This window comes from Haemorhous mexicanus, chromosome 11 (genome assembly GCF_027477595.1).
Source record: "Haemorhous mexicanus isolate bHaeMex1 chromosome 11, bHaeMex1.pri, whole genome shotgun sequence".
NCBI lineage: Eukaryota > Metazoa > Chordata > Aves > Passeriformes > Fringillidae > Haemorhous > Haemorhous mexicanus.
The window spans coordinates 8726633-8749190 of NC_082351.1; the positions used below are offsets into that span (position 1 = coordinate 8726633).

The window sequence follows — 22558 nt, forward strand, 5'->3', positions numbered from 1 at the left end:
CGGTACCGCGGTGTCCCCTGAGGGCCGGGCCGGGCCGGGCGGTACCGCGGTGTCCCCTCAGAGTCGGGCCGGGCGGTACCGCGGTGTCCCCTGAGAGTCGGGCCGGGCGGTACCGCGGTGTCCCCTCGGGGCCGGGCCGGGCCGGGCGGTACCGCGGTGTCCCCTCGGGGCCGGGCCGGGCCGGGCGGTACCGCGGTGTCCCCTCGGGGCCGGGCAGGGCGGTACCGCGGTGTCCCCTCAGGGCCGGGCCGGGCGGTACCGCGGTGTCCCCTGAGAGTCGGGCCGGGCGGTACCGCGGTGTCCCCTCGGGGCCGGGCCGGGCCGGGCGGTACCGCCCCGCTGACGCGATCCGGCGCGACGGCGGCCGCGCCACTTCCTGGCGGCGGGAGCGGGGCGATGGCGGCGCAGGACGTGCTGGGCCAGACCGCCCGGCTGGCCTCGTCCAGCGCCCTGCTGCAGGTGCGGGGCCGCCCCCCCCTCCTTCCTCCTCATCCTCCTCCTCCTCCTCTCGCTGCTGCTCGGCGGGGCGCCGCAGGTGCTTCCCGTGCGGCTTCTTTCACAGGTGCTGTTCCGGGTGGTCACCTTCGGGCTGAACGCCTTCACCCTCCGCTACCTCTCCCGGGAGCTCATCGGCGTGGTCAATGTCAGGTGAGGGAGCTCAGCGGGCACCCGGGAGGGCTGTGGGGACAGAGCTTCTGCTGGTCTCTGCCCTGACATTGGTGATGCCCTGATTAATGCTCTGCAGTCGGCTCTTGGCCGTGTCACACTGTTTTGTCATTTCATGCCGAAACACCGGTAGCACTGGCCTGGTTTTTGTGTTTAAACCATCAGTTTGTGGAGGGAAAACTAGATACAATGTGTTTTTCCTATAGGATACTGCATCTTCGCATTTGGTCTGCAGCATGTATTCTTGCCATTTGAATCATCAAAATCGTCACACAAAATTACTTTCTCTCCGTTTCTAGGAGATGGTGATAATTTTAGCTCATATAACCATGTTTGCACGCCTGTAGGAATTTGTCTGGCAGGCAGTTGTGTGTAAAAACTGTGATGCTACTGCATGAAGAATTTACAATTTCTAGAAAAGAAATCATTTTCTCTCCTTTTTTTTCTGGTCCTTTTCACCCCTTTTAGGCTGACTCTGCTGTACTCAACAGTTGTCTTCCTCGCCAGGGAGGCGTTTCGCAGAGCTTGTTTGAGTGGGAGTGCCAAGAGAAACTGGACCAAAACAATTAATCTCTTGTGGCTGACGTAAGATACCTTTAAAGGTTTACTTCCTTAGAATTTCTCATTTTTGTCTGGGAGCTCACAGAATTAGAGGAAGTGTTTACTTACTGAGGTAATTTAGTTCAGAAGCTTCAGTTATGTTTCTGATCTAGGACTGTTGTAGGAAGCTGCTCAAGTCTGGTGCTGTAGCATTTTTGGACTTGATTTCTTGTTGGAGCACGTGAGGAAGTTCATTGCCAGAAGTGCCTTTTCTTCTGTTGCTCGAGCTTCATTTAGGTCAGAGCTGTTGAAGGAAAGCCCTGGTGCACAAATACCTAGCCCTTTGTTTTTTCTTCCTCTTCCTGCTCAGTTTTGTGATTTTATTACCCAATGTGCATTTGTGAACCTGCAACATAAATGTTTGGGTAGGAGAGATGCAAAAAGGTGAAAGAGAGTTGGAATTAACAACAAGGAGGAAATAGGGTTGGCTATTTCAGCTGTGGTGCTGTTTATAGCAGAACAGCTTAAAGTCCACAGGGCACTGCAACAAGCAATCATGCATTGCAGTGTGATTAGGATAAAGTGGATTTTATGGCTTGTTTCTCCCTCCTGGTTCCTCAATCTCTCTTGTTTCTCCCCTTGTCAGCTCTAGCTGCTGTGTAGCCCCAGCTGGGCTGGGCTGGGAAGTAAATTTGCCTGCCTGATATGGTTGAAAACTACCCCTGCATGATAAAATAGTATTCTCCCATTGGGGCACCTGACTTTCCCTGCAACTGCCCAGCTGTTAACTGGATCTGGCCCAGGAATGGGGGTTATGTGTGGTCATCTGCATCCAGGTGTAAAGCAGAGGGATTCTCCCTGTCAGGGAGGGGGTGTAATACTGATATTTAAAATGTGTTGTTTCTGTTCTCTAAGCTGTACTGTAGTCAACTTTCTTCTGTGTGGTAGCCTTTCAAGCAAGCATTAAATGACAGAGAGGACATTGACTGTATGCATCTTTTTTGTTTTAAACTTCTTTTTGTAGAGAAGCATAACTTCAAATGAAGATTAACTTGGTGAAGCATCTGAAACATGTCTTAGGAGCTTGATGTCAAATATCTTAGGGGTCTGATATTGTGAGGGTCAAAGAGATCTTGCTCCAATGATGTAAAACTTGATGGACTCTGCTAGAAGCTCTGTGTTTCTGAAGCAGTGTCAGCAGAACAGGATGTGCAGGCTCATGTGGGATCAGAACTGTTTGGTCCTAAGGCACAAAAATGCAGGTATTTGACCTTATGTGTCTGGAGTAGAAAATGGACAACAGAGAAGATTGTTTTCTGTGTCTTGCAGAGTGCCTTAAGGGTGTTCATTACAAAGGAAAATATTAATTCTTGGCATGGTAACAATGGGAATTAATTCCTCAGGACCTTTTTTGCATAATCATTGTGGCCATGTGTGATATTGTAACCTAATTTTCTTTTTTTCCCCCTTGTTTTGTTCTGGTTTTTTGTTTGGTTTTTGTTTTGGTTTTTTCGTTTGTTTGGTTGGTTTTTTGTTTGTTCTTTGTTTTGTTTTTTTTTTTTTTTTTTGTTTCTGCTGAAGTTACATTTCCATTAATTAGTTTTTATGTTAACTTTTTAGAGTCCCTCTTGGTGTCTTTTGGTCTCTTATCTTGGGCTTAGTCTGGCTACACTTGCTTGAAGTACCCGACCCTTCTGTGGTTCCTCACTATCAGGCTGGTGTAGTGGCATTTGGTCTTTCTGCCATTATTGAACTCCTGGGAGAGCCATTCTGGGTTTTAGCACAAGCTCATTTGTTTGTGAGACTTAAGGTTAGTAAAGTCCGTGGGGTGTGTGCATGTGGGGGGAATCTTTGCTGAAAAGAACAGATTACTGACTTAGGTCTTTGCACATTCAAGCGTATAAAAACCCCTGTGTGTACTGTTTAGCACTGCATGGCCTGGTTTGTAACATACCCAGGAATTTGTACCCATTAAAGCAAGCAAGGTGGTTTATTTAGACATTATTACCTTCAAGATCCTTAAATCCTGAAACATAGGTTTTGATTGGAGGGAGAGACACACTGAAAAATATTGAGACTCTGATAGTCTCAAGCAAAATTTTCTCCCTTATGTCCCATACAAAGGACTGGGAAAATACAGTGGAGGAACTCTGAAATGCTAGAATAGAAAACTTACAGAGCAGTGACAATCGAAGCTGGCAGCTCAGCAGAAAGGAGCTGTGATAAAGTCACACTGACTTTGAACTTCTTACATTCCTACATCAATTCTGTGCATTAAGCATATATATTTTAAGCTTGTGTATGTGGTTAGGTTGCCAGAAAATAACCCTTCTCTGTTTTGTGTTTCTTAAAGGTAATTGCTGAAAGCCTTTCAGTAGTGTCAAAATGCATTTTGACAGTTACTTTAGTAATCCTTTATCCTCACTGGGGCCTTTACATTTTTTCCTTGGCTCAGGTAAGTTCCCTTTGTCCTCTCTCAGCTGAATTTTATTTTTCCTTTGACATTTAGCCTGCTGAAGAACTTTGGGGAGCTGAGAGAAAAAGCTCCTGGGAGGTTTAAGATTTAGAATTTATACTTGGTATTTTCCTGATACTCATTATTGACTCGGTGCTTTGGCATTGAGTTAAAGGGAGGTTGAAGGAAGCACCTTCCATCTGTGAAGGCACATCTTGCAACTAAGGTTATGTTATTCTAATCACACAGAACTTTATCAGCCTGTACCACCAAGCTGCATTACCTTATCAGAAAGTGCTAATCAAGTGCAATTAATTCAGGTTAAAACTTTTTCTTGATGACAATGAAGGAGAGATAATTTTTTTCCTTCAGTTTTTGCCCTGGCTGTTGTAGATTGCTTGTAATTGATGGAAATTGGAGATGTTCTATGAAGTAAGAAATGTAGGCAGTAGCTCCTCTGTCAGCTTGATTTTTGATTGAGTAATTGCTTTATAATTGGACCTTCAGCATTCTATAAATGATGAATAAAGCATGAAAATTAGAAAGATCTATGATAACCTACAGGTTAAAAAAAGAGAAAAAGATTGACACCATTCTTAAGAACTGTTCAAATCCTTACCTAGTTTAATATTTGGTAGCATAAAAACTACTTACATTTTCTTCTCACTGTATTTTCACCTAGTATATAATTCTGCATTTCCAAGTTAATTTTGTTTCACTGTTTTTCTTCTCTCCTTCCTGATCTTCCCAGCTTTTATATGTCAGTGTTCTGGTAATGTGCTATGTAAGTTATTTTGTGATGTTTCTGGGATCTCCTGAAGCCACAAAGAAGTCATTTCCAGTTGCTAGAGTGAAAGCTCTCTTACCTAGCTTCATGGAAGATGAGGTAAGTTGTGCAATTTGTTTCTTGATTTTCTTCTTAAAATCTTATGTGAGGGCACTTCGAATGTTGCTTTTAGACTGGGGAGTTAATTGAGTGGTTTTGGGGTTATTTTTGCACTATAGAAGATATGATAGATTAAGTAAAAAATATTGCATAGAAATTTTGTTTGAACTTTGTATTGGTAAAATTCCTGTCAGAAAAACGTTGTGAAAATTGAACTCTTTGTGGTTTGGGGTTTGTTGTTGCTGACTTGATTTGTGCAAAATGTTACTAGACATTAACTGGAGATAGACCATCTGCACTGTGCAGGGGAATGGCCAGCTATCACTGGATCTGAGGCAGAAAGCAAACCAGAACCATATAACAGTGGATATTTTGGTATTTTGATCTCTGCACAAAATAACCATGATGTTCTACAGCATACTCAAATATCTCTCAAACAAAAACGAAGCAAAAAAAGAAATGAAAAGACTCATTGAGGAAGACAACATTCAGGATAAGATTTACAGATTGGAAATAAAAAGGTGGTTCTTGTTTGCAAGTCTTATAAGGACAAGAAGAGCAGTAAACAATTCATATCTCCAGTGAGGGTGGAAGTTATATTGGCCATTAAACACCCTGGATGTTGTTTTTTCCTAAGTGTAACTTTGATTAGTATTTTCTGTAGAATGCTCTTATGGGTACTTTGTCTGCGCCAACAGCACTTTTCAACAAGGTAATCAGTTTTTGCCAGATCAGTGATGTTGGTGCTTGAATTCAGCAATACTTTACTTTAGTGGTTAATAACTGTGGCATTGTGGGTTTCCTCACCACTGCAGTTAGAGCTGCCCTGCAGTGTTGCAGTGCCTTGCTGTTTTCTGTTTCTACTCTGTAATGTCAATCACGTTTGTTACATTTCAGTTTTCTTCTTTGCAGACCTTTGTGAACTGGAAGGAAGCACGCTTGACTTGGAGTTTCTTCAAACAATCCTTCTTGAAACAGATTTTGACAGAGGGTGAGGCTTGACATAAAAGTGTGAGGGAAGAGGGCTCCTGAAAACTATTTGCAAAATTGACTTAAAGCTTCAGAAAGCTTGGGTGGGGGGAGAAAAGTCACATGATTGCCAACCTGAATGGAGTTTTTGAAGGTTTTCAGAACTAGGTGCTGTCCCATTTAACTTTGTCTCTTGAATACTTAATATTGGAAGTGCCTGAGCAAATTATTGGGAAAGATTTAAGGGCTTGTTTTGAAGTTCTTTATTTTGAACTTACAGGTGAACGATATGTGATGACTTTTTTGAATGTGTTAAATTTTGGAGATCAGGGTAAGTGTGATGGTGTTGGGGAATGGTGGCAGAGTTTTCTTAGTCACTGTTCTTCATGTGGTTCTGAAAATGACTTGAAGTGTTTGAAGATAGTTTGAAAATCTGAGAATGTTTCAAAGCCTTTGATCTGCTTTTCAGGGAATAGTTAATATAAACTATAAGATAATAGAATTATAAAATAGCCTGGTTTGGAAACAACCTTCAAGATTATCTAGTTCTAGCCCCCTGCCATGGACATTCACTAGATGTAAATCTTTCTCTTCTTCTGTATCAGTAAATCCTTACATTCCTGTTCTTATTCAGTGAACTTTATCAGGATCCTCTAAATTGCTCTACAGCAAGAATTTGAAGTGTGGTTTGGTGCTGTTCTAGATTCACTTCTGTCTACTTGGTGCTTTGGCCTTGCCTTACCTTTGCCATGAACAAACCTTGCAGTTTTAAGATGTAGTTGCTTGACTGTCAGAATTTTTAGAGAATACTGCTTCAGTGTTGCACTAAATACCACTTGTTTTCTCTTTTTTTGGAGATGTTAAATTAGAGTTCATGTTGTTATTACAGACTTGAAATTAAAATATGTCTAAAACTCTGAGATTGCTTTTTTTTCTTTAAGGTGTCTATGATGTTGTGAATAACCTTGGTTCACTGGTGGCCAGGTTTATCTTTTTGCCTATTGAGGAAAGCTTTTATGTATTTTTTGCTAAAGTGTTGGAAAGAGGGAAGACTGTAAAGGATCAGAAGCAGGTATGTTTATTTGGATTAATTACATGTCAAATGCTTGATTTTTTTTTGTTACAGATAAGTTGCATCACAGAAGTGTGATGGACAGAAGTGTGTGTTTAAATTTGAGTATTGAGGCTGTTAAAATAGAAAACTGGACATAAAAATGTTGAGTCAGACTGGACCAAAAAGAAAAGTGAATAGGTAAAATGCTAATGAAATAGAAATGAAAATATGCAGTAGCAGAGTGCTGCCTTGCATCAATAAAGTTAACCTCAGCTGCTCCAAACAGTGTGATGGAAAGCCTACCTCTACTGTGTATTTCCAAATATAGCAAGCCATTATTTAAATATTGAAATTTATTAAATAAATGCTATCTGGATGTACTTTATTTACTTAAACATATCAATAACTGTTATATTATGTTTCTGAAGAGTGCAGCTTTGAGAAGAGAAGAATTAGATTTGTGTGTTTGAGTTAGATGAGGAGGATTAATGAGTAAGAGCTTTGTTCCACAGAGTGATATTCTTGATCACTCATGAAGGTCAGCCTGTAGCAGTCCTGCTAGTTGCACATCAGCACACAATGAAATCCTGTGCTTCAGATCCATGGTGGGCTGAGGGAGGTGTCTGTGTGTATGTTTGGTATTAAACCTACCTGGTGTGTAGAACGGAAAACATTGTGGAATAATAAATCTGTAAAAAGCATTACCAAGTTAAGACCATGTGTGTGGACAATTCAATAACAAAGGATAAGTTTCACACCTTTTTACATGATGCAAGCTGTTTTGTTTCTCTGAAGGAGCATTTCTGCACAAGAGTGGCTATTATGACATTGATTTTGGTTCATGTGATTTGCTATGTTTTTTTCAGGATGATGTTGCTATGGCTGCAAATGTATTGGAATTGCTGCTGAAACTTGTGCTCCTGATTGGCCTCACCATCACTGTTTTTGGCTATGCCTATTCTCAGCTGGCTCTGGATATTTATGGAGGCTCAATGCTCAGCTCTGGAACAGGTAAAGATTTATAGACCTGCAAAAAAACCACCACTCTTTAGAAAAAAGCCCCTACAGCTATTATGAATCTTTTATAAATCAGCAGTTTAGGTTTTTTCCTGTGAAACTTCTATTGAAATCTGTGATTTAGCTGATCAGAATCCTTTGCCTTGCTTATTTGTGTTCTTGTCAAGATATCTAGACAGGAAACTTGCTCAAATGAATTTAAGTTTCCATTATTTGTATTAACATTACAAATTCTATCTCTTAGTATCACTGCCTGTAAAACAAAGTGTTTTGATAAAAGAAATCATTAGCTATTTATATTTCTAATGTGTTTTTTAGGTCCAGATCTGCTCCGGTGTTACTCGTTGTATGTCCTGTTTCTTGCTGTCAATGGAGTAACAGAATGTTTTACATCTGCCTTAATGTGCAAAGAAGAAGTGGACAGGTAGGAAACAGTGTCTCCAAAATGTTCATGTGAATTTATTTGTGATGACCTTAAAAAGGAATTGGTGCTTTTGAAATTGGCACAAATAATATCCTGCCCCACAGAAAAGCAACTCCTTGCCAGGCTGTGTGCATTTAGATTTAGATGTGGAAGCTTTAGCAAAAGTTGAAAAGCTTGGGTGAAAAAGGTCAGAAACTAAGAAATTGTCAATTTAGCTTTAGGCACATCACTAACTGGTAAAGTAATTTAAATGTGTGTTTTCTGCACAGATGAGCTTGAAGTTACACTTTTCAAGACAATCACTTGACTCATTGAAAGTTTGCAACTCTTAACATTTTTCATGTACAGATAGTGGACATACACTTAGGAGTGACCCAGACTGTGGGTGGGAATCCAGTGGTTTACTACTTTGTAGGAGGTTGGACAGGGTGACCTCCTGAGAGCCCTTCCAGCCTGGATTATTTCCTGGTTCTGTGTTTAGGCTGTACCTGATGTGGCCCTTTCAAATTAATTTCAGTGAGGTCTATTTTCCACAATCAAAGTGGGAGCTCTTTTGGCTTTGCAAAGGCTGCTTTCACCACCCTTTTAAAATGTGCACTCGTTTCCCAAGTCACTGTTTAAAACAGAAATGAAATAAAGTGTTGATTTCTTCTCGAGCATTCATTTTCTTTAATATATTCCCAACATAAAATAGCAAAAAATGCACAAGTTTTTACATTGCTAATAATTGTTATTAAATTCAATTTTTTGCAATGAGTGCACAACTGATTAGTGTAATAGAATTTCATTCACATAATGTAGTTCTTGGTTTATTTTGGTTGATGTATTTTCTGTTCTTTCAAATGATTTTTTTTATCCTCTCATTTCTCAAATTTATTTTCACTAGAAGATGGTAAGAGAAATTCTGTTACTGATGTTAGAAAATAAAAGATCATTAGTAAATGAATGCTGGAACTGCGTGCATTGTCAAATTATTTCTTCTTTTTGTTTTTTTCCCTAGGTACAATTTTGTTATGCTGGCCTTGTCTTTCATATTTCTGTGCATCTCTTATTTCCTGACCCACTGGTATGGCAGTGTGGGCTTTATCCTTGCCAACTGCTTCAACATGGGCATCAGAATAACTCACAGCACCCACTACATCCATCACTACTTCAGAGAAAGCCCCCACAGACCCCTCACAGGCCTGCTGCCCTCCCCAGCTCTGCTGCTGGGTTACATCCTCAGTGCTGTGGTCACTGCTTTCTCAGAGGTGAGCTCCTTCCTCTCTGCTCTCACTGACCATGCTGCTGTCAGGTGACTTTTGTGTCCACAAAAAGAGGAATGCCATTAGGAAAAGAGCCTTTTGAGGGTAAGCTGGGAGATTTGCATTACAGAAAGGCAGGATATGTTGTTAAGAGATTCTTTGTATTAATGTTCTCTGCCATTTGTGGAAGGATCTGACAAGTAAAATAAAATTTAACACATTGCTGCTGTGTGTAGTTAACCCATGTTCTTACTTATTAATAATGGAAGTTTTGCCGTGGCACCAAGAAAATGGCATTGAAAATTCTGTAATAAAAACAAGTAATAACTGAAACTAGAAGAAAACCAAAAATTGCTAAGAGCACATTTAACACTTTTATTCAGTACAAGATGGTAATTGTGCAGGCTGATTATTAAGGGGATTGGAACTTTTCAATGTACAAAAATTTGACAGCTTGAAAATCCATTATGTCTGAGAATGAAGAATTTTATATTTTGGAGTGGGAGATTTCCAGTTTTGTTAGAAAATAGCCTGATATGTTGCTGTACAGTAGCAGATTTGCCCAATAGCACCAGCAGAGTTTTATGTTATCTCAGTTAACACATTCTGCATGCCAGATAACAGCAGCTTCCTCATTTACCAGATAGCTACTGAATGGTTAATTTTTGCTGAACTTAAAGAACTTAAGAAAGCAGATATTGTGACTCCTGAAGGTCATTTATTGGAGGGTCAGTGCATGTGCAGAATCGTGCTTGGCTTGATGGTGACGTTGGCGTGTTGGACAGAGGTGTTGGACCTTATTTCTTGTTGTGACAGTAAATGCCCTTTGTGCTGGCTGGTTTTCCTGCAATGCCTTGTTTTCTTTGTTGTAGGTGTTGTTCTGCTGTGACAAGGGCTGGATGGCCAGGCTGATCCACATCAGCACGGGTGCCCTGTGCCTTGCAGCAACCCTGGTTACGATGTTCTGCACAGAGACCAAGCTCATCCACTTTGTCAGGAGCCAGTTCCTCTCCCGCTATCTGAAGAAAGGAACATGACCTGCTCCTGTGCAGAACAGTTCTTGTATGTGCTTGCAGTAAAGGGCTGTCTTTTTTTCCATAAGATCTGTATGGAAAAAAGGTTTCCACATGTTTGGAAGCATTGATAAGGGAGTGGCAGTGTTGACCACTGCCACATGCATATTATTTTGTCTTCTGAACTGATCAGTACAGCAAAAGAGAGGTGAATAATCTTCTCTTTATGCATCATTCTTGTCTAAGCTTTTCTTTAAACAGCCTCTGAAGATCTAAGCTGACCCCCTGACATGACCTGGTTGCCAGACTGTGATAGGTGGAGCGCTCCCCTTCCTGTCACTGGGCAGTGTAGGAAGGCCTGATGTGGTTTAGAGGGCTCTTATTTGGCATGGGTGCTGCTTAACTGGGGAGAAGATGCTCAGGGGAAAAAGCCCCAAACCAGCCACAACAATGAATGCCATAAAACAACACCAGTGTGAGTGTTGTGGAGCAGAACACAGTGTGGTGCAGGGGGATTGAGCTGTCACTGTTTGAAGTGCAAAGTGGGGAACAGAAGATCCTGACGTTTACAAGTAAATTAATGGAATACACAGCATGTGTCCCTGCTGGCTCTGTGAGATTATTTCATTCAGCAGATCCTTCATGTCTGAGGGCATTGATTAACTTGTCAGAAATACCCTGAAGCCTCAGCTGGAAGAGGGTTTGGGCATTGTCTGCACAAGGTGTTGAGTACAATCACTGATGGTTCAGTTCATAAGGTTTCTCATAAAACTTCTTGCTTTCATTCCATTGTTTTTTGGGTTTGTCTGAGATTTTAAATGCCAGCATGAACAAACTTATCACAATAAAAATTATTTTGTCTGTACAATTGAATTTTAAATATATTTAATAAGATTTTTTACAAGGAATTATGCATATCGAAGATGTCTTCATTAGATAGTAAATACTTTCTTCTGTTTCCAGTGTTTTCATCATATCTTGTTTCTTTACTTGTTCAGTCTCAACCTCTTGATTGTTTGATTTTTTTTTTTTTTTGAATTGATGAAAATTTGGACATCCAGAAGTTCTAAAATTCCACGTAAGGCTGCTGGTTTAGGTGTACTGATGGCATATTGTATTGCTGGTCTAAGATCTGAACTGGGCAGTTTCAGAATGTACAAGTGGCAGGTTTATAATCATCAGTGTTCCCTTTGCAGTTTTAGGATGGACCAAAAAATGTCAAGGTATGAAAAATGTGTGCTCAGACATGTGCAGTTGAAAGCTTTTAGCTTAATTATGTAGCAGCTCTGAAGATCCTCAGGCTGCTTAAAAAAACCCTCACTGCAGTGGCATTGTGCAGTCCATTCTGGTGACCTCAGTGCCCAGGCTGAAATGCTTTCTAGTGTCAGGGTCTTCAGCTTGTAGTTAGAAATATTTTCTAAACTCTGGTAATTCCTACTTGGAAAGCATTACCAAAAATACTTTGTATGAGGATTAGGTGATTGAAAAATGATCATAGAGGAGCCAAAATGTGACAGTGAAGGGCAGGAAGTGGCCTTGCACAGCCAAGGGCATTTGTCTCCATTGCCTGGCTGGAAGGAGTAGATGCCATCTTGCTGATTCTTCTTACACTGTTTTGAAATCTGTCAAAATGAAACAAACTCTACATTATACTGTCCTCTTAACTGAATTCAGTAGTTCTCTGCCTTTTACATTTTTCTCTTCTGAATGGTCCTTCACCTTTTTTTCTCTTTTCTCTCTGGTGTGGAGTTAGTGATGAAGCACAATTTCAAATCTTGCAGAGGGTTAAAACTTCTTTATTATGAATGGTCAATGCTTACAACAGTTGCTTCTCCTTTACTTGTTGGTAGTAAAAAAAATCAAGACAATTGAACCTATGGACTGTATTTTAAGGTCTGTCTTTTTCTGTATGCCTTTGGGATCCTACTGTGGTAATATCTCAATCTGTACAGTGAATTTTTATAACTCCTTGGAATGAAAAATTTTGTACAGCCCTGCACTTAAAGTGCTTTGGAGATGGAAGAACTTCTCCTACCAAATTGAAGCCTGAAGTCATTCTGCCTTGTCTGCTCTTGCAGCCCCAGCTGTACACTGATACTACTTCTGCTACTTGTAATCTCTTAAGTAGGGTAATGTGAGGTCTTCTTCTTCAGTGATGGGACCTGTGTAGTCTCATAAATATTATTTAATATAAATGAATTATTTAATATAATATTAACTAATTTAAAGTCAAGTTACATTTTTATACCTCTTTGTGGTATTTCATATTGGCAAATTTCATGTCTCAAATGCTATTTTCTATGAATCAGGAAGACATTTAAGGTGACTTAGTGATTGCTCATTAGCAAATTAAGGACACATTCCTCATTTAAACATCACTTGTAGGCAGCTCAGTGATGGTTGACTGGTGTTCGTGACACTGAATGTTTTATTTTTAATGTCTTATGTGGCAGGAAACTGCAAGGAGAGACAGGATGTAGAGACCTATGAAACTCTGCTGGTTTCTTATTTATCAGTGGGATCCTCAATGTCAGAGCTGTTAATTGCTTTATTGCTAAAGCAGCAAACTCTCAAACTCAGGGACAAAGCTGAGATTGAACTTGACCATGTTTCCCTTTTGTTTTAGCCCCGTTCATCAGTCAAAAGCACTACTGTCTGAAGTGTCATGAAGCTGTTTTGCAGTGTTCTGAAATCTTTTAGTTTCAGCCAAAGGGGAATGAAACATTTTCTTTGGTGGAAAAGGTTATGATTTCATGCTTTGTGGTGTGTTTTTCTTATTTGTTGGATGAATGATTTTAAAAGTAACACTAAATAAAATTTATTTCCTTTATATTTTATTTTTGTCTTCCACTTGATGATTATTGGAGTTTTATTTGTGTCATTGGTACAGCTCATGCTTCAATTTGGTTGGATTTTCTAGGATACTTTATGTGTAAATTCAATTATCAACATACACACTATTTCCTAACACATACACAGATAAAATATGCTGTAGTAGTTATGTGAGAAGTGGCATCATTATAGTAAATTTTTCCCTCTTTGTTTCTGTCAGATTGTTTGTATGAATTGGAATGGCCAAGTTCCTTTGTTTGCTTTTACAATGCATTGTGATAAAAACTGATTCAGTGGCCAGGAATAAATCTGATATTTAATGAAATTAGTTTGTGAATGGCAATGCTGCTATTGAGAACTAATCAATTAACCAATTGTTCAACTGTTTGATTTTTCCCTAGTGCTGTAAATATTTTATTTGTAAAAAAGTAGGGCAGGGGGAGCCACATTTTAGGCAAAGAAATGAGGATTTGAAGCTTTGCCTAAATGGTTAATCTGCTTTAGCAGGCACAAAAGATAATAGATGAAAGTTTGAATGTTGACCACAAGTGAGCACCCGTAAGGGGTATTGGCTTCTTAGTTCATGTGAAGGATTGTGTGAGTGCCTTAAGGTCAGTCCTAAAATTCCTTGGATCCTGAACAGTCCTTCTATCTAGACTTTGAAATTCTTTTTGTGGACTTCATATTGTTGTCTGAACATCATACTTTTTTTTTTTTTGGTGGTTTAATTACCTGATTTTAAAGATAATGCCAAAGAGAGGAGATCTGAGGCTTTCTGAACTGTATCAGTGCTTCAGGAGATGTGCTGAGCTGTAATGGTTTTGTTCAGCACAAAATGCATAACTCATCTGCATTCTGAGAGTGCTGTGGAATTGGAGGTGGTTTTCAATATAAGCTGAAAATGAAGTTTGAAGCTGTGCACATGTGATGCACAGCTGGGCCCTGGAAACAGCAGGGCCTGCTCCAAAGTGTGAGCAGCTGGGGAGCTAAAGAAAACTGATAGGAAGTGCTTATCTCTGCTTCACTTTGGATTGCTTCCATGGAAAGATGTGTGTTCTCTCTAGTGTCTGATCTGAGCTGTGCTTCATGCACTGCCTTGCGGGGATCTGGAGGAGGAGTGAGCCCTTGTCAGTGGGGTGTCTGTCACTGCACACCCCGGCAGTGAGCTCTGTTTGTGGGATGTGGTGTGTGCCCCCCGTGCAGCTAAGGCAGGATTTTCTGGGAACTGTGGGGAAAGGTAAAACACCTCTGGGTTTTCCTTTGTCAGACTTCCTGGTTGGATGTAGTAAGTGAGCCTCTGGCAGAGCTCTGTGCGCTGTTTGCTGGCAAGGCTTTGTGAATCATGGATAATGTGTTTGGCATCATTTCTCTCCAAACTTCTGTGCCATCCCCCTGAACTGAGAGAGTGGCAAGGAACATAACCAAGAGGGCAGATATTTTATATCCATGGCCCACTTAATAAGACTGAAATAATTAAAGAAAGTGTCAGAAAGAAAAAAACCCAACAGAGATAGCAGTCCTTAAAGACACATTAGGTGTGTGAGTAGTTCTAATCCAGCAGTAAACAAGAACCATGTTTTGTTCTTTGTGATAAACTTTTTGCTCCAAAAAGGGAGCAACGTAACAGAGCTTGGGAGAAGACTGCAAGGTTTAGCTCCTAACCTTCTTAAATGCAGGAATATTCCAGATTTACATCCTTGTGGCCCTCTAGGGAGAGAAGAGTAGCAAAGTTCTGAAGGGATGTGCCTGTGTCTCAGAGAGAAACTGAGGCACAGTCATGCACTGTCTGTGAGAAAGTGCCTGGTCCATCACTTGGGAATCTCTTCAACTCTTTTTTTGGTTTGTTTTGATTGCTGTGTCATTGATATGTTGGCAAGCCATTCATAACCAGCTTCTGTGTGTAGGCATGTCCCTTTTTGCTGTAAAACATCAGCCTAGCCAGTCTCATTGCAAAAATCACAAGAGCCCTACCCTGGGCTGGCTTGAGGAAGATGTTGGTCAGCTTGCTGAAGGTTGTGTTTGCCAGCCCTGACAGCATGGAGTGAGGAGGGAGCAAATTAGACTTGCACAGAAAAGTTTAATTGTGGCTTCTTTTTTGTTCTGGGTGCTTGACTTGGCAGTGCTGTTATCCTAATGGAAGGGGTTTTTGGGAGTAATTTTATAAAACAAGTGCCATAAAGTGCACTCATATGCCTTCTCTTATCTGTAATGATTTTTAGCACTCTCTCAGTGTGGGTGAGGAGATGTTATGGGATGAGGAAAGGGAAGCTGAGTACAGTACATGTGCAAGGAACAGAGTGTCCCTCTGGGGAGAGGCCTTTAGTCTGAGTTACTTCCCTCTCTGAATGCATTTCTGTCACTGCAGATAAAACTTGTAAGTGTGTCTCTGCTTAAGTGCTTCTCTAGGCAACCAGGAGAACATGTTGGGAAGAATCAGAGTATGCCTGTGAAGCTTTGCTGGTCAAGTAGGGTTTATTGATGCATTGAAAATAAAGGCAATAGTGTGTGATTATATTTAACTCTCACTAATCATCCTCCCATTTGAGGTTGACTGGGTATTAACCTGTGGAGAAGGTGGGTGTTTTCTGTGTTTCTTTCAGAATTGTACTGATCAGTTCTAGTATATTTTTCTTCTCCCTCAGATGACTTTATTACACAGCAGCTTCACACATGTTCATCTGGGAGCTCTGCAGAAGCACAGGATGAAGACTGGGGAAGTGCTGGATCATCACTCAGATCCTGCTCAGCACAGTCAAGTTGGAGGAGGGCTGAGCAGAACCTCCCCTGATCAACAGAGGTCAGTGCCAGGACTCATGGCCTGAGTCTTGGCTGCACAGCTGGGAGCACCTTGCCTCAGATTCCTAAGGAAAAGTGTGAGAGCTGTGGAAAACATCTGTAATAAGCTGAGAGGGTAAAACAACTAGGATTGTTTTCTTGAGACAGCAGCTCCAGAATTGAGGATGAAAACCACCTACAAGTGTACATTCCTGACTGTAAATACAGAGTTGGAAGGTGGCAGCTCATGAGCCCAGAAGGTCATTTCAGGGAGCTGCAGAGATTTTCTGCTAAACCATCTGGTAGAGATGCTCCAAGTGCTGTATGTGTGCTATGCTCCACAGCTCTCTAAGTTTCTGTGGTTTGGTGCATCCAAACCAATACATGAGTTATCTTTTTGGAGTTGAATATATCACAGAACCATAGAATGGTTTGGGTTGGGAGGGACCTTTAAAGATACCTAGTCCAGTGCTCCTGCCATGAGCAGTGGCATCATATCCTGCTTGTGGATTCTATTTGCAGTTGGCCAAAGTTGCCTGAATGAAACAGTTCAGAGGAAGAATTGCAAAATTGTGGAGTGCAGGTGAACCAAGTCTTTTGGTGTGAAAGCCACAACTGAAGCAGAAAGGCAGAATAAAATCAGAAACTGAAAACAAACACATAATGTTCAGGTTTGGTAACTGGGCATTCAAGGTACTCAGTATTTTGCTGGGGCTGACTGCTCACCAGGTGAGGTGAAAAGGGAAGGATTTCTCCCCATCCAGAGGAAAATGTAGTGTTGGAGGTCACCTGAAAGATAGCCTGGTGTGGGAGCAGGAACTTTCATGGCTGAAGATGCATTGACAAAGGCTGAAAAGACATTTGCAGTCTGTCAGGGGAGCAGTACATCTAAGACAATGTTAAGGTTGCTGCAGGATGGGCCTTCAGGTGAGCTGCAACCAATTTGACTTAATCTGTAACAGTTAGGGAAAGGAAAATTAGTCTCTGTAGGGTAAGAAAAGGTGGACTTGAAAGCAGAGGTTGAATTATTAAAGGAACAAGAACAGAATGGAAGTGGAAGAACAGAATAAAAGTTGTGCAGAGTGGTGTGTGCTGCAGAAAGCCTGTGTTCAGCATCTGTGATGAAGTGCATGTGATGAAGGACATACAAAAAGCTAGACAATAAAACCTCCAGCTGTGCAGTTACTTGGCAGTGGAAAAAAGCTTAAGCAGCTTCAGGGCTGTAGTTAGAGGCAGAATTGTGGATTGGATGATTCAGCTTCCTGAAGGAGTCTCCTGGTCTTTGAAAAGGGCACTGTGGGAAGAGCAAGGCATGGTTGGATTTGGTGGTGCAGAATTTAGCCCAGAGACCTCAGCCCGTGGGACTGAAGGGAAGATTGTTGGTTCAGTCCAGATCACTTCGGTGTGGATATACCAAAATACATGGAAGAGACATTTTCCATCTCTCCCCAAGTTTCCTTGTACCAAAACTTAGACCAATTCTCTTCTGTTAATCCATGTGGGACAAATGGGAGAAATTGCAGGTGGATGAAGACAGAGGGAAACTGCCACTGCCACAAGCAGCTGTCACACCACGTGAGTGGGAGCACTGATCTCTGCTGGGGAGCATGGACACAGGGAGGACAGGGCAGTGAGGCTGTGCTGCAGACTGTGTGTGCTTCCCTGACACCACACCTGCTACCCCGGAGGAACTCAGAGTGCATATACAGGAGCCCCAAAGAGAGCACACTGGATTTTAAGTTTAACGAATTAGGGAACAGAAATGAAAAATTAGAAGAGTTTTACAGTGACAATGTTTGGATTTCAACTAGATCTGCATAACTTAATATTCACTATTTAAATAGTAGGAAATGTAATGTATTAAGTATGGACTCAGTCTTGAATGAGCAAAGGTAAATGGTAAATATTGGTTATTTGCAGAGCTGCTTTCTTTGAATATAGTGAGGTGTGTATGATACACAGTTATTTGGGTAAATGAAGAAGCTATTTAAAGAAAGGGACTGTCCCTTCTGCTTGAGGAGGGGAAACTTCAGCCATTGAAAAGTAATGGAAGATTCTGGGAAATCACTGTTTTCCAAGAAAGGTGTGTCCTGAGGGAGTGGTGAAGTGCAAACACCATTTGGGGACAAGTGGGCCAGACCCCAAGGATTATACAGGACTACATTTGTGTGAAAAGGTACCTTACAGCTGTAAGTGTAGAAAGAGCTTGTGGTGCTTTGGAACAGGAATAAATAATAGGATTAAGAATAGACCAAAATACAAAGACCAGTATTGGAAGAAGTTCTTTAATTGATTCAGATAAAACCTTGAAAGAGTGAATTAAAAACATAGTAAGTCAATATCCACTGTTAAGTTCTTGTGATTTATTTTACAGGATGATGCTACCAGCATTATTGGCTTGAGGAGTAGCTCAGTGTAGTGATGAGAAGGATGCTGATTTCAAGCAAGTGTGTAGGTACAGAGGGATTCCAGAAGAGGTGAATAAAATGGAAGGGAAGAGATTTGAAACAGAAAAACATTAAATACTGACAGTACTTTAGTAAGGAGTTGGAGAATCATGGAATTTAAAGTATATGAAAGAAAAATTACTAATGAAATAGTGCAATCAAGTGGGGTTGGGATCAAATGAAAGGAAGACTGTACAGGTGAGTGTTAGAGGAGGCTTGTGTGTGTGCTAATCAAAGCTCCCTTCCTTCTCCCTCCCTTCCTCCTTCCCCTCAAGTGTGTATCTGTAAGATTTTCAATGTTAACCATGACTTCAGTTCATAAACACAATTACTATTTATAAGACTGACTGTAAAAGGAATACCTCTCATTAGAATAAAGGAAAAAATGGTAGAGGCATCTGTAGTGTGGTAACAATATCAGACATCTTAACTGTGAAAGGCATTTTTTCTGTACAAGCTATCAGAGTTCAGAGGAAAGACTTCTGTGATGAGTGTGTGCTAAGGAAACAGGATAATTATTGGTAGCTATTGTTCTTTCCTGGATGTATTAGAACACTACTGTAACAATTATTTGTACCAAATACAAAGTTATCTGCTTCTTGAAGGGGAAAAGTGGAACGAGTGAGTATCAAGCAAACGGAGAAAGACATAAGCAGATCATAGTATTATTTGAGCTCTACTGGCTAGAATATTGGCAAAAAAAAAGAGCAAGAACCTTGTGCCTGGATTAAATTAATGCCTGAGTAAGGTGGGAGGTTTGCTCAGTGAATACTTTCATCAAATTAAAAAATAATACAAGTAATGATACTGTAATTTTTCTTCAATGATAACCAAGTATTTCTCTGTCATTAGAAATGACAAGCAACAGTGATGACAAATGAATTTACAAAGAATGCCACTGCCATGGAATATTAGCTGAAGACATCCCTTGATTACAAAAAAAGCTTTCTGAAGGAAAAAAGTTAAATGAGCCTCACAGTCCAAAACAGAAAACAAGCATAAATGTAAGTGAAAGCTGCTGATGCAGAACTTGAGCAAGTCATTACATGCAGCTCCTCTAATCTTTTGCACTGCAATTAATAACAGTTTTGATTACATATCTCACTTATCAATAAATCACCCGGCCACTAACAGGAATAATTGTATCAACATATCAAAACCTTGATTGATTTCTGTGCCATTGGTTGCCATCACAAAGTGCTGATGTTTGGGTTATGACAGCCTGCACTGACTGCCAAATACATTCACCAGGTAAATATGTGTGTGTCAAACAAATCTGTACCTGTGTTAGAAAATCACAGACCAAAGAAAACATTTCTGTTACTTCACAGCAAGCATTAAACATCAGTGGATTCCAGTTTGTACTGATGTATTCATAAATATTTATTAAAGTAGCAGTTCCTGGGGACCATTTCTTAGGGAATGCCAGAAGTAGCTTGCAAATTCGCCTTTGAAATAATTTGTAAAACTGTATTATTTGGGGTTTGTTTCCTTATTGTTGATGTTGTGGCAGGGTGCACAGGACTGTGACAACTTGGTGACAAAGTCAGGATGAGATAAAGGGGTTGTGATTTACTTTGGCCAAGGGAATGGTGCCCTGCTGCTCCTGATGGGCAGAAGTACTGCTTGTACGTCAAATGTGCTGCTTCCTAGGTATGTATGTGGAGTGATTTAACTTTTCCTTCTTTTTTAGAAGAGCACTTGAGAAATTGTATGGAGTTCATCTGCTGAACAGTATTGTTTTTGTCAAATCAAGACTGATTTTTATGAAGGGCTTCATGTTTCTTAATTTCTGCATGAGGGAAATATTTTGTTGTATGTCCTTCCCCTCTCCCTCCCTGGCTGACTCCAGAGTGGTGCACTCTGGTTCTTTGATGCCCTGACTGCCAGCCATTGCCAACAGCACCGTCTTGGCAAAAAGAATAACAAAATAATTGCCCCCCTGTATCTGTGTGTCCTTGCTCCCCTTTTTGGTGCCATCTATGTTTTCCTTCTTGTTCCTTTGCTGTAGCAGCCATGGGACCCCAAGGAGATACTTTTTGTGTGTTTAACTGTGAACTGTTTCCATGCCTGCTCCAGCTGATCCTTCAGCTCAGTCCTGTATTATTTGAGCAAAGTCCACGTGCAGCATTCAGTAAAAGGTTTAGACATCATCAGTTACTTCACCACCTAATTCTGGGTTTAAATGTTTGTTCAAGGCAAGAATGTGTTCATCTAATCAGAGCAAATAAAAAGTACATCTCAATTCTTCTAAAAATACCTTCCTATTTGGGGCATGAATTTAAGTTCTTAAGTTTTAGAATTCATCTGTTGCTAAAGTAAAGCCTGGAAAAAAGGATCAAACCCATTTGTTAAGTAAATATAGTTTTCCAATAGTAAATGGATTCTGTCACCTGAATTGAGATATATTAACTGGAACTAGTTCCCTGATTACTTTTAACAGTTTATGAAGGGTTGTGACTGGTTATTTGGATTTTTCTCCCCCTGCAGCTGTGAATTAGATGAAAAAATACTGCAGCTGAACATAACATTGTTTTGTCACTAGGAAATTCACTGCTGGCATTGAATTCAGCCTGGAAAAGTAGAGAGGTCATGACACAACATCTGTTTTGTGGAGAGCATAGTTATTACCACCAGTAATACTGCAAACACTGGAGTGGAAAAAATTGCTCCAGAGTAAAGATGCTGCTAAGTTGCCTTTTTGACCATTGTTTTATGGGCTGTGTTAGCTGGACTTCCCCCTCACATGTGTGTTTGGAAGGTAAGTTTGAGCAAAATGCTCCTGCTGCTCAAACATAAGGTGGAGCTGTTTCTTTGTCATAGAATTTCCACCTCATCTCCTCCACGTCTTCCTTTTTTTCACCCTCCTTACCACATTTTCAGTGTTGCCAGTGATTTTACAGGCAGTGTGCTGGAGGCATGTGACCAAGGTTTTTTAAACTCCTGTAACGATTTACATTTGCTCTTAGGTTTCATTTTTAGCTAACACAATCCATATGAGATGTTAGGGGATCTCAACCTGCACTAAGCTGTGGTTAATCCTCCTCTCCTTGTTGCTAATCTGAACTGACTTGGATTCCCATCCCAGCCTTGGGCTGGTTGTAAGTGGGGTAGCTTCTTTACCTCTTCCTTGGGGTGATGGCCTTTGTGTGTCAGGGACAAAAATAATATAAGGTACATGAATATTAATAATTTTATGTCCACTTCATGTTGTCATTCCTCTATTTTTACTAATCATTTCAAGTTGTAGTTTCTAATGAGTATTTTCTGAGGGCAGAGAGTGTTGTGACATCCTTGGAAATCATCTTTGTGACTCTTCCAGAGTTAGGAGTTGATGTTTTACAATGGCTGCATTGGTACCTGTGGCTCTCTGAGCTACTGACCCTACTGAAAGTATCCCAGTGTTGTATTTCTCTGCTTTGGAGGAATGATTGGGAGTAGGGGTGCAGTGCTTCAGGGGACAGTCAGAGACTGCAGCTGCAGGCAGCTTCCAGGAATGAGCACCTTTCCCCCGTGCCTGTAAAACCTCTCTCATGCCTGGTTTTTGATTTACCTTTGAAGTTGCTTTCTCCAGGTCCTGACTTGCAGAGACTCAGACTCTTACCCTTCTTTCTAAAAGCCAGCTCCTCAATCCTTCCATTATCTGGCTCGTGTGAAAGTCTCAGTTGTGGATTTCAAAGCTTCTCTGTGAACTGAAGGTGTCTGTGATTTAACTGGGAGAAAGCCAGCAGCTTCAAATGTGAAATTCACTTTCTGTGTCTAGCAGATAGTGTAACACAGCCCTGAGAAAAACCCATCACACACAAACAAAACAAACTGTGGCAAGCCCTTGGGATAATGAAGGTTTCTTTATCCTCAGGTTTTGCAAACACTGTAGGTATTGAGTAATCATCTTCTAACTGCTCTTAGAAGTAGCCCCCCCTAAGTTCACCTGCAGCCAGTGAGACAAAACCCTTTTTATGAGGTCATTCTTCTCTCATTCACTTCTGTAATGGAAAGATTGACTCACCAGCCCCAGCCCTGGAGAGGTAGATAGGATATCTACACTGTCATTTCACTTTTCCAGCCCTGTTATGCCACATATTAGTCAGAGTTCATTTATTTCATTAGTTTACTTTGTAGAGCAATTACATAACTGTTACCACAATAGGACTAGAATGGTGTTTTACATTTACTAAAATAACTTGGCAATTAATTTCAAATGATCTCAGTGCAGCAATCTCCTACATATAATAG

General features: G+C 40.7%; 1 protein-coding gene across 1 annotated transcript; it reads left to right on the plus strand.

Annotated features, from left to right (window-relative positions):
* The first annotated feature begins 304 nt into the window (after positions 1 to 304).
* RFT1 (RFT1 homolog) lies at positions 305 to 13105 on the plus strand. Its single transcript, XM_059856278.1, has 13 exons — positions 305 to 459; positions 563 to 648; positions 1135 to 1251; positions 2827 to 3016; positions 3560 to 3661; positions 4413 to 4547; positions 5460 to 5538; positions 5797 to 5847; positions 6458 to 6588; positions 7437 to 7581; positions 7906 to 8011; positions 9012 to 9261; positions 10128 to 13105. The coding sequence occupies exons 1-13, from the start codon at positions 397 to 399 to the stop codon at positions 10290 to 10292; spliced, it is 1620 nt and encodes a 539-aa protein (XP_059712261.1). The 5' UTR covers positions 305 to 396; the 3' UTR covers positions 10293 to 13105.
* The last annotated feature ends 9453 nt before the right edge of the window (positions 13106 to 22558 follow it).